Source organism: Anarhichas minor, unplaced genomic scaffold, assembly GCF_050575085.1.
Source record: "Anarhichas minor isolate MPS153535 unplaced genomic scaffold, ASM5057508v1 ptg000011l, whole genome shotgun sequence".
In the NCBI taxonomy this organism is placed as follows: Eukaryota; Metazoa; Chordata; class Actinopteri; order Perciformes; family Anarhichadidae; genus Anarhichas; species Anarhichas minor.
Window position 1 is genome coordinate 8,233,258 of NW_027466457.1, and position 13,063 is coordinate 8,246,320.

At 43.1% G+C, this 13,063-nt stretch overlaps 1 protein-coding gene across 1 annotated transcript in view; it reads right to left on the minus strand.

Moving 5' to 3' along the window:
• Positions 1 to 12,107: 12,107 nt before the first annotated feature.
• syt7a (synaptotagmin VIIa) overlaps positions 12,108 to 13,063 on the minus strand; it is a 61,896-nt gene continuing 60,940 nt past the window's right edge. Inside the window, exon 11 of the mRNA XM_076089766.1 lies at positions 12,108 to 12,729. Coding sequence (XP_075945881.1) covers positions 12,625 to 12,729 — 105 coding nt within the window. The 3' untranslated portion in view covers positions 12,108 to 12,624. The remainder of the gene's footprint in view (positions 12,730 to 13,063) is intronic.

A 13,063-nucleotide genomic window follows, 5' to 3' on the forward strand; every position in this document is an offset into this window, starting at 1 on the left:
TATCTGCTTACAGCTACATCTTAGTGTTATATACGTTTATAAAATGTTATTAATGCTTATAAATGTGAAATAGGAGGGGTTGAAGAATGTATTTTATGCATATTGTATTTATTATTTATACCTATATTTATATTGTGTACAGCACACACACGCCATGGCTGCCTGACATGTTTTACTCTATAACTTACTGAACTAAGAAGTAATAACTAATACAGTGCATGTCCATATATTAGCATAATTAATTGATCCAGTCTAAGGTATTCTATATTATACATACAGCTTTTTATTTGTTCATTTAATAGTAGGTGTTGTATGCTTTTCACTTCGTGTAGTCTTTTGAGACAAATTTGTGATGTATAAATAAAGTTGACTTACAAAACTTCAGCTGCACAGCTCTCATACCAAACATCCTCAGCAGACTGGACGGTTTCTCTGTGTGTCCATTGGATGGCAGTGTGATGCCACAGTGGCTCTGACTTCAGTCGAGCCCAGAAAAGATGCAAGGTTATGTAAAAAATGATGGATGGCTTGAAATTTGCATGATATCTTGATAAAAAATGTCCATCCGAGACAAGGGTTTATCATCCACCTCTGTTAGCAGGAAGAAATGTCCGCACACCATCTATACATCTACATGAGCATGTCAATTTAATCTGGAGGATATCCACCTCCTTTATTTACAACGTTTATTTGCGAAAAAATCCTTTTTATAGAAGCAGATATATTCTCACTTATTAACCATCAACAGGATATCGTCTGTATTCAATTAAAAGGGGTAAAATAGTGTAATATTTACATCAGAAAACCCACATGGTCTTCAAACACGCAGTATGAACACTTCAAACAGTGTCATTTTCTTCACCGTTTCCTTATTAGGTGAAAATTACATCCTAAAATCTAACTGAGGTTTTTCCATAACGAGCTGCTCACCCCCTCACTTCCTATTCCTTCTCTTTCCATCTCATTTCCTTGGACTCACACTGCATCTTCACCTCTGTCACATCACTTCTTGCTCCCTCCATCTGTCCAACGCTGGCAGTCGGAGGAGCCTATCTTTACCAAGCTGTTGCTTGTGTTGCCGTTCCACAGTCCTTCGTGCTTGACGTGCCATGCCTGGGACTGTTCATTATCTTCTCCAAAAAAAATAACGACAGGGAAACGCCTGCATCATTGAAACTGACAGTCTCATTTCCTGCTTCTTTTCTCTTAAGCACAATGTGCACATTATTGGCATTTCTAATTATAAACGCTCAGGGATCCATACAGCAGAAATAGACCAGGCGCCTATTTTCATTCCAGTCAAAGATTACACCAGATGATTTTGCTTATTAGAACAACTTCAGCCAGAGAGTCAGAGAGGAGGAACTGATCAGTGGAAGCACCTGCTGTACTCTGAGATGAAAAACCTGCAGACTCTCCACATGATTGTTCATCTCTTCAGTACAGCAATCTGTGTTTGTTCTGCATCTGCATAATTCACATATAACATGACTATGCTGCAGCCACACTCAGTTATAGGCCAGATTCTGGATCAAATTGACATTAATTCTGGGAGGACAAAAAGGATACAATGCTGCACCTCCTGCAAAAATGTGCACTTGAGATAACACTTGGAATACAGAGGGAGCCTAAAAAGATGAGAAAAGGTGGGTGCAGTGTTTCTAAAAATAGATGGAGGTGATGCAAGCACGGGTCTCCCGTCGAGTTGATGCGCTTGGCTCGCCTGCAGCCGTCTGTTGTAGTTCAGGGAGGGACGAAACCTCGGCCCCTGTCTGCAGGAGCTCGGCTGGCTTCGTGCTCGTCTGCGTTTCCTGGCCAACTCTGATACTCTGCTGCACCGGGAGGAGACTCTGTACAGTCTCTCTGTCGGTTCAATAACCTGTTTCTGTGTCTGCCATAGAAAAGCATGGAATTAATATTTAGAGAGACAGCTAAGGCGCTAAGACCCGTCTTTGTGTGTCAGGTCTCAGAGGTGCTCTCTCTGCTTCACCGCCTCACTGTTCTGGGGTCTTATCTCCTTCCTGCTTCCTTTTTGACTTCTGTACTTAATAGGCAAAGCGGTTTGGAGTAAATTGCATAGTCATCTTCTTCCATTTCTAGTTTCAATCAGCTTTGGTGCGTGTAATGCTAAGGAGGCCGGCTGTGGTGAGCAGAGGGAGATTCAGACATAAAATCAGACGAGTGTACATTTCCTGACATGTACAAGGTATTCTGTTACTCAATGAGAAGCAGATTAAATGAAAGAAAAACGATTTCACCATCATGTTGATATTGCAAGATATGCCTTTGAATATTGAGATGGATGGATTAAAATGGATTGAAGCTGAAACAAACAGCTTTTGGACTGACATGTCAGAAGTCAAACAAACTGTATGAACAGTGCGAGAGCTAACTAATGAGAAACTCTGTCATCATCCTTGAAAACGGGATGAAAGATTCCCTCAGAGTGCTGCATGTAGATGTGCGAGTCATTTACCTTCATGCGAACTAATGTGTTGCTCAGAGCAGAAGCTTTCCACGATGCATTTTTAATTGCACTCAAAGGCAAAACCAACCCTTTGCAAATTGCCACCGCTATCAGCAAATGGTGGAACATGTCAGGTTGGAATGGTGTCATTAAAGTTTCTAATTATTTATATTGCAGTTCAATTACACTGCATGTGTCCAAGTTGATAAAAAAAAAAAAAAAACACCATTCGTATGTGGACTCCTGTGGTCACATTTTGCCGTGGAGCTGTTTTTTTTATCATTGGGCCTTGAAGCCGTACATGCAATTGACCCTTTGTTAAGTCCCGCCCCCCGCTGCTACTTCGTCAAGCAGTAAGAGCTAATATTAGCATGGAGTCCACACTGTCACTAAATGCAGTTCCTGAAGAAAAAGTTGCTAATTTTTGGATACACAAAAGTGTGATTTCAGAAGGAAGCAGACAGATATAAGGATTTATCCATGATAAAAACAGGTTAAAAAGATGACGAAAGAACACTGTGTAAAAGAGAACCACCACATTGCCTGGCGATACACAGAAGACCATGAAATTAAGGAACAACACTATTCCTGTAAAGCCGAGTTGGTCTTTATTCACTAAAGCACTCAGTAGGGACCTTCAATATCTGTAGCAAAATCAAGTAGTAGTCAACACATTTCACCCAAAACCGAAAAATGTCAACCTCATGGTGGCGCTTTGTACAAAATTGAATGTCAATCCATCCAATTGTTGAGATGATTGAGTCTGGACCAAAGTGATGCCATGTCAAAAGCGAAACCCCTAACATGGCTAAAAGGACTGAGCAGCACGTTAACGCCTTTCAGAAAGAGAAGCGTTCGGGTGTAATGTTTGAGTGTCTCCAGTGTCAACGCTTACCGCTCTTCAAATAACCTTGAGAGAAACAAGACACAGAGCGGAAGACGACTGAATCTCTGAACACAGATGTAGTAAAAATGATTCTTTAATATGGAACAAAATCAGAGCTCAGCTCCATGGCTCCGTCCACCCAACACACTCTGTAACACTGATGGGTGGAGGAGAACGAGAAAATCAACCAGCAAGATCACAGTCCGCTCGGCCCAAAAACAGGAGAGGCTAAAAAAAACATGGAACGCAAAACCAAAGTGCTACTGGGTCTGACCTCGAGACGCCCTCGTTCCCCTCGTTCCCCTCCTCCCTGACCCAGGATGTGACCACGGGGACAGGCCTCTCTGCCGCCTCCCGGGGCTCTCCCACCTCCTCACCCACCTCACCCTTCTCTTCCCACCGTCCCACAGTCGATGGCCCGCTGACCCCTCAGAGCCCGGTGAGGTCAGCGTGAAGGCGGGTTTTGGAGGAGCAGAGAGGAGAGTGTGACGGTCTTTATGCCGAGTGCTCTATCAGTTCTCAGAGGGACGTGAACACAGACAAGACGTCTTGGTTATTATCATGGCTCCAGTGGAAATGTCTGTGGTTCAGTCCCTCTGCTGTTTTACTCCCAGTTTACGTGATTATCTAATCATCTTTAAAATGTTGCTCACTTGAGATTCAGATGGAATGTTTGAAGTTTTTGAGGAAATGAGACGAGATACGAGGGAGAGGACGTCTGCGGAGGTCGCCCAGTAAGAACCCATTACTACCCTAACACAGGGACATCAACAGAAGTACTACACAGATATGTACAGAGCAACCAAGCAACATATCAGAATACTGAGTAATAAATCTGGTGTGGGAAAGGGAAGGTAATAATAATCCACTACAAATGCACATATCCCACTACTTTTTGTGTGTGTGTAGTTGGTCCAATCTTTAAGGCTATTCTCTTTCTCTTGCTACAAACAGGGCGGCAGTGAAACCACCACAACATAGTTGTTGATTTGAGTCACAGGTCTGTGCTTTATATCTGAATATGGCTGCTTTGTGTTTCTGTGTGCTAAGCTGGCAGCTGCCCGTCTCCTCGGATATTGTATAGAGAGGAGTCTAAAAGTACAGCATCGTAAAGAGAGGATGTAACATGAAGGTATGAACAGGGACGACGATGCTCTTTTTTTGTGCTAAATCATTCTCTGGTCCACAGAGCTCTGCAGGAAAAACAAGGTAATGTGGAGGGTGACTGATGAGAGTTGCTAATGGACAAAGAATCACAGATAGATGAGGAAGCATGGATTACTGGTAAATTAGACTCTGGTGGTGTATGCATTACAAGCTGAATGGGGAAGTAAATGAGAAATTGAGCAGAGGAAGTGGAAATCTATACTTGGTGGAGGATTAAGATGAAGCGTTGTAATGAAGAAGCAGAGTGGACGAGAGAGAGAGAGAGAGAGAGAGAGAGAGAGAGAGCATCTGCCAGCTTCAGCCAACAGTCATCCTGCACTTGAACACACACTGCGTCACATGACAAACTACATCAGAGAGGGAGGGAGGCACTGCACAAAGAGCACTAGCACTACCATGGACGGACACGCACTTAACACACACACATACACACGCACACACACGCACGCAAGCACGCACGCACACACACACACTACTACACAGGGTCCCAGTCTGCGTTCCACTGCACTCTCCTGGCTGCCAGAACCTCGCTGTGTCTCGTCAAGAAAAAACAACAAACAAACCGATTAACAAACAAACGGACGAAAAGAAGAAACAACACACACTTTAGATCCCACTGGCAATAATAAAAAAATAAACCAGAAACGAAACCTAGGATATAAAAAGAGCCAGTGGCACCGGGTTTTACAGAAAGCATTTTCTCAATGACTGGCTTTTGAACAGCTCTACGCTTTTTCTTTTAGTCTACCAAGTATATACTATTAACCTTACCAGGCAGCTAAAATCTATACAGTACTGTCATTTTTCATATATTTATAGATATTTATACACTATACAAAGTTGGCAAAAATACATAAATAAATAAATTAAATTAGATTGTACACATCACAATTGTGTGTTTTTAAGTTAGAGCCGTTTTAAAGAGGTGAGCCATGGCAAGTTGAGAAAGGAGGTGAAGAAACAGGAGTGTTACCCTGGACATCCCGCAACGCAAAAAGAGTCACCATCAGACTCGGTAAGTAATATTTGTGTATGGCGTTAAATAAGTGTATTGCTTATTACCTACCTGATTACAAATGTCCACATTATGGCAGGAGTTAGAGGATGCTCTAACCGAATCACAAAGTCTATTTACAACCAGCGAGGAAAGAAAAACACACGTATTCTGAGGGATCTGGATTTAGGGAAAATAGTCAGAATTTATTTTCAGCGCATCGAGAAACGACAGATTGTGTGTGTGTGTGTATTTCCCGACTCGTGGGACTCCCTCTAAAGGATGGGATTACAAATGAAGGCAGGACTGTGTCCACTGTCCTTCCTGCAGACAGCTGCTGGGAGTATCTGCTGTACCATATCACGTCCGTGGCGGAGACGGTGCTAAAAGTAAAATGAAACCGATAAGCTTCATCCTTGCACTGTACACATACCCAGCCAGATACATAAGGCTGTGGCATATGGAAAATAGGAAAGTAGGCGTACAGACACCTGCAGTGAAAATAACTGGAGTAGAGCCCTGTGCTTTTCTTTTTGGGATGCAGCAGTGGGCTGAATAAGTCTGTTGAGAAGGCACAGGGCACATTTTGGACATTTGGAAAGATCTTAATCTCCTTCACTTATTTTTAATCATTAAATACCCTTATTTCCACTATACGTCTGCCATATGGCGGTTTATAGCACTAATCCTGGGTTTCTCTTGCTGGAGTTTGAGATGTCTGACAGACATCTCTAAGCAGGAGACAAGCATCTTATGTGGCGAGTTCATGGCAGTGCTTAATCGTGAGTCTAACCCCCCAAAAAGAGGCTGAATCACTAGCCCTTTACAGGGCCAGATGGATGAAGTACGTCCCTCTACTTGGAATCTACTCCCTCCTCCATACATGCCTGTCCCCATGTATGGCCTTCAGCAGAGCAATAATGACTCTAAATTCAATGAGGAAGGCATCATCAGTGTCAGTACAGGGCCAATCCCGTCTAACACAATGGCATTACAGTAAATCCTCAAGCCTGTAAGCAGACAGGGTGAGATGTGATGCCAAGCGACCGGGGCAGACTGACTCTACGGGGAGGAGAACAGTCTTCTCACACAGCCACGGAGCGCTCCATTTTTGTAATAAAAATACAAAGATGTTTTGTGGCATGGATAACACAGGCTACAATTTGTGCCACATATCGCTCAGTCCACATCCTCAAAATGTGTAGGGGGGGGTAAAAGGTATGTGGCAGTGTTGCTACAGCGGCCCTGGGATGTTTTGGGTATCACTCCTTCCCTTTGTTTCTCTTGCCCCGACCTCACAGCACCTCCAACAAAAATACAGCGGACATCAAAAGCCCTTATTCAAGAAGGGCAGGTATAATCAGCTTCAGCATCATCAACATCACCACTGTTATTCATCAATATCATTGTTTTCTTCATCATTTCAAGTGACAAATGAAAACTCGGCGTACAACAAATGTTAATTTTCACCAACGATATTTACATAAAGTTTCCAAAAACAGAAGGATTTTCTTACCACATTTTTATAAAGAAATAACATCTAGCACACACATACATACACACTGACCAACAGTCAAATGTGAACAGAAAGAAAACAAATATTATTACTTGTTATTCATATTAATTTTGTTACCATTCAAATAATGCTTGCTTGAACCCTGATTGGGAGAAGTCACATTGGTTTTCACCAGATGCTTAAAACAATTGAAAGGGTGAGTTAGGGGAGGCGAGGTCTGTCTGCGCAGGGTGAGACTCACACACGGAGCGAGCGGAAAAAACCCAAAGGTGACCCAGAAGACTTCTGGGCTGACTCAGCCGTCATAATATGATTCAGCGGAATAAAACAACTGCTGTCCCTCCAGGATGAGATTACTACAGCCGGATTTTAACCCCCCCCCCCCCCCCCCCCCCCACACACACACACCTAAAGTTCTCCAAGACATAAGCACAGTGTAGCTTTAATTTAATATTGCACAAACTACAGCAAAGCAGGCACCGTTCCAATAGAGTGAGTCACTGACGCTCATATTGAGAAAGCCATATCCATCAAGGAAAACTAGTGTCACAGTATAGGAAACGGGCCGAGAGTACGACAAGGACAAACAACATCAGGCTCAGGAATATATCTTGCTAATCCCTCGGCAAACAGGTGTGACCCCTTCAGCCAATAAAGCTTTCAGTTATTTAGAAAGTAAACAGAGAAGGCAAGGCTGCAGGTGACAATGATACATTTGGGGCGGACACACCCATTCCCTTCATAAACGTCTTAGACAAGAAAAAAGTCTTCTCCCCCACTTCATCCAGCTGCTGTCGACAGCTAGCAGCCTTCTGAGGCTGTACTCAAGTTTTGAGCTAATTGCTAATGTCACGATGGCAATATGCTGATGTTAAGCAGGTATAATGTTTACCGTGGCTGTGACAAATTGTTAAAGGCAGTGCTTAAAGTTCACGAAAGTTTGCAGAAACTCGAAAAGAGAAATTACAAAGCGTTTCCAACACCCTACGGATTAAAAACGAAATAAAGAGGAATCTAATAAACTGGGTTAAGCTTAAAGAGCAACTTAAGCTGCTCCTATTTCAGTGGCAAAGTTGTGGGCAGTGTTGGCTGTGTCTGTCTTCTTGATTTTAACCGCAGTAAGTATCAAAACCTTGCACCAACCGGTTGGCTTTGCCAGGGAATGAAACACTGATGACAGACAGAGAAGAGTCTGAACACAAGGAGAGCGAGTACACTGGAGTGGAGTTAGTCTGACAAAGTCTCAACCGGGAGCATCTGCAACACCGCCATGCTGTATTCATGAGCTCAGGATTGTTAAAGGTCGGTCCTGACAGTGTTGGTGCCAACAGAACGCAATACGTTTAGAGGCGTGAGACAGGTGGCAGTATAATGAAACCGGGATTTGGAAATTGCTCTCTCCTTTCTACGGTTTGGCTCTGAGCTCACCATCCATTTTAATGGTGCTGCTGTTTGACTGCTGGCGGTGGGAGAACATAAGGTTTGAGACTTCTGGTTATTTCAAGGAAAGTACAACTTTCTGGGTACTCTGTGATGGATCATATGCCACTGTGTTTTTTTTTATGTTTGTAATTAAGCACTTTGTGACTAATGTCTGTGAAAAGCGCTTTATAAATACATTTTACTTACTTATACTTAAAACAAATACTGGTTTGCGGAAGTAAATCCTTTTTTAAACTAGAGACAACATTACAATAACATTTGAGTATTTTGTTCTCGCCATTTTTAGAGATAATGGTCAATTTTGTGAGCATGAGTAGTCACTAAATCTCTTTTAATGCAGATAAGATGAACGTTAGATACCTCTTGAATTAACTCTGCATATGTAGATCTTGAACGTAGTAAGTTCTTCCTGTAACTACAATGTTCTTTAACAGCTCAAAATACATAAATATTGTTTTATCAGCTCGATACTTCATGACTTTGAACTCTTTGAGACCCCAAGCAATGAAGAAGTAAAGTCAATGTTACTCATGGGTAATAACATGACATGAAGAAACACATTTTTACAGCATTTTACTTTCACATTTAGTTTAGCAACCTCCTGCCTTTGCCCAAATGTCACTAATTATTTGATGACTGTGCAATTTGACCTTTTAAAAATAGAAAATAGTGTTCATTGGAATTGCTTTTAAGACGTCTGTATTCCAAAGCACTCAGTGAGTTTAAAAACTCTGCAGCCCTCCAGGCTACCTTGGAGGATCAGCCACATCACTCTGTGCCTCATGTTACTAAAAATAAAGCCACATCCTCCGGTTTACAGGGTCACTGATGACTGAGCTTTGTAAACCCTCGTAGCATACCAATTTATCACTCCTTGAGCTACTTGGTGAAAGGAAATGGCAGCGGCATTGTGTCGACTCATCACCTGCACACCTGCACATTCAAACCACGTTTTGGTTTTCACAGCTTCACACAGCGATCGCCTAATGATTATTCATCTTGTTTTGACTGAGGAGCCTTTATCCCTGTCCATCATCCTCATGCTTATTAATGAGCACGCTCCACAGTTTTGTTTTTATTCTTAGCGAGTATTACCTCTGCAAACAGCGGGTCCCTCAGGTCCAAGAAAGCAGATATTGCTCCTTTCTGACCACCTAATGGGAGTGTAATGTGCTGTGACACTGCAGGCAGCGGCTGTCAAAACAGTGGACCCTATTCAACGGCTGGCCAATTGTTCTGAAGGGTGCTGGACTGGATCAGTGCATCACAGCAGCCAGCACCGAGTCTCGCACGAAACACACTGCCCAGAACACATTCACAGCACACAGTGTGCCGCCCAGACCGGCTTATAGAGAGACACCAGACGAGGACTAACCTAGTGCAGATTAGACTTCAATTACATACTCTTTCAAGTGATCAGGATATCATCATCATAAATCAAGACAAGCACAAATGCATAAAGACACTATCAGATCTTTGCGTGATAAGAGAAAATAAAACCCACTGCAGGGCCTTCAGTATTTTAGGCATGGTTTTTAATGGGGCCAGAGTTAGTAGGAACTACATTAACGGAGGCAGTGATGCTTTGACTAAAAAACTAACTAATTACATTTGCTTGCTAAGTCAGTCAAACATGAGAGATGTTTGAAAGGTTGATGCTCATTTAGACATAAAAACTAAGCTGCTCCAGTAAAGAAACAAATCCTAAAAAGCTGACAGGATTACGCTTCACAGGACTTTATGAATGTGAAAACACAGATTGTTACTGTAGAGTGTACACAAAGAAAGAGTAGACGTCTGTGTGAGCAGCTCTTAATGGCCGACGGTATTCGTGTTGCTACTTTGTGACTGTTTTATTTACGTTACAGAAATATCGAGCTGAGCTGAATGTGCCTGACAAGCAGGGCAGCTACCAGTTCACTCTGTGGTGCTCTCAAGCACTCAGGGAAGAGATAATGTCTAATCTGCTTCTACGGTATCTCACAGCGGCAGATCAGACCATCGTCTAATATCACACCCACTGTCTATAATACACAGTCATTCATAGTTTCAGGAGACAACAACAAAAACTCAGAGAAAGCCTTGTTATCTCATTTTTCTTTCAGCGTTAAATGCACATCTGCCTGACTGTTTCCAGACACGCACCGATGTACAGCATCGTGGACTCATGCAGGAGCATCCAGACTCTTGGTTAGAGCTCCGACCATGCTCGCTGTCGATCAACACATTGTGTAATAGCAGTGTTGTGTTGGCCGGGTCTCCGTGTGACAAGCAGACAAGCCTAACATTGCAGACACTAGCAGCCTGCCACCAGGAGTCTGGAAGCAGACACACACACACACACACACACACACAGGTACACTGAGAAGGAAAAAAAAAGAGGAACAAAAAGAGGAGGATGAGAGCCCTACATCCATCCTCTGTGTCCTCCACTTCATCTCCAAACCCTGAAATCACAGAGCAGACGTCTCCTCTCCCCAACTGCTGCTCACCCTTTCAGATACTCCTCCCTTTATTTTCACCAGTACTGTAATCATCATCAAAACTGTCATCATCATTATTATTGTTATTACATTTTCAAAAAGTGCAGATAGAACTTTCCTGTGCCCCCGTTCAGAAGGCAGGGCAGTAAAGGAGGATGGGGGAAACAATGGCAGTAAGAAGAGCAAGAAGAGCGCAAGATGAGAAAGAGAAAAGAGAAGATTTCTGACGAGTCTGAATTTTGTCGCTCCTGTGAACACACACACACGCACACATACATAACTAGGCACATATTAGCGCAGCACACCATACAGTCGAAATCGGTGGAGATCGACTCCCATCAGCACGAGACAACAGCACAGGGCAGCACGAAGAATTCATAGCATCAATAAAGAGACAGAAGTGTGCACACACAACCGAATGCATGTGCACAAACGTTTTGCTTCTGTTTTCATCTTAAAATTGGAAGAAGATTTTAAATTGGTTTCCTCAGTTGGTGATGCTGTGACAAATGACATCATCGTATCATGGGGGGGATTTTTTGTTTTGTTTTTGTTTGTCTTTTCATCTTCTTTTTTCTCTCTCCATGTCAGGGCTTTGTCTGGAAAAATCAGGAGCGATCCCTTTCATAAGTTTATTGTATTCCTGCTTTCCCAGTTTCGGAAGGTTTTTTTCATTTTAATCTCTATTTTTGTTGGAGCTACAGCACAGCACCCACAGCACACAGACGATAAGGGTGGGGGGTCCAGAAAAGGTTGGATACACTAATATTGTGCCAGAGGAAGAGAGAGAGGGAACAATAAGGGGGAAAAAATGAGATAAAGAAGAGCGTAGAGGAAAAAAAGGAGGAGGGAAAGAGACAGCAGTATCAACAATTCCATCTAGAGTTCAGCTGGTTTCATCACAAACAGAGTATTGATTGCTTTCCACAACTTCAGCTGAACATTAAACCACTTTTGAGTAAAAGGAGAGAGGACTGAAATGGGGAGAGGATATTGTACACTTGAGACAGATGACAAGGAGACAAATGAAGTGACAGGAGAGATGGGAAACAGCAGACAGGCTTTGGATAAGATACCGTATATTAGGCATGTGTATGGGGGGAGTTCTGCCAATCTGTTTACCTCATATATTAACATATATATATGTACATATTGTACAGACTGTATAGTATTGAGTACCTGGAATAGTCATACAATAGGATTATATGAGAATAGATCGTTACTTAAGATTCTCTGTGATCCCACGGGACTGGCACCTTAAATGGGTCGAGGGGCTGCAGTGCAGTTCAGAACCAAGGGGTCGACAAAGAAACTGAATATCGGGACGCCACAGGCAAAGTGCATAAGGACAGACAGACATACAGACAGGGGGTCAGAAACAGGGGGACCATTGGCAAAGTGGTGAGACACAGAAAACTAAGACACGGCTGTATGAAGAAGAGGGAACAGAAGAAGTGAGAAGAGTCGGAGAGAAATAGAGATCTTGAAAAGAAAAAAAAAAAAAAAAAAAGAGTTTAAAGGTTTAATAGAGCAGATGGCTAATTGTACCCGTGTTTCGCAGCCTGGCAGCAAGTCAGTCTTGTGCATAAGGACGGGAGTGGGAGGAGGGAAGGGAGGAGGGGGGAGCAGGAGGGGGGAAGCGGCCACGGAGGAAGCTGGGCGGTGCGATCAGGCCTTGAGAGCGTGCCACTGGGCCACGTTAGTACGCGGCCGAGCGAGCATGTCTTTCCAGTGCTTTACCTCCGCTGGTCCACTCTTCCACGATAGGTAGATCTGAGAGAGCGGGAGAAGAGAAGGGATGACAATGTAGACTAAATAATCTATAACCCAGAGTACACGACATTGCTGTTTTTGTTTTTTTTGTGTCATTTACACTAACGGTCGCTTTTATTCAGACATGTTTGGGGGATATCTGGCATCAGGTACGCGAGAGGAGCAGCGGCGATGAGTTGTAAGGTACTGACATGAAGGAAGAAACGTGGTCTCAGTTCTCTCACAGGCTGCATCACTTATAGATATTAAAATACATTTTGCTGTTGAGGCCTTAATCAATGAAGCCTATTTCTGCTATGCTGAAACTCCCTGGAGTCTCCGCTGGTTGCCTGGT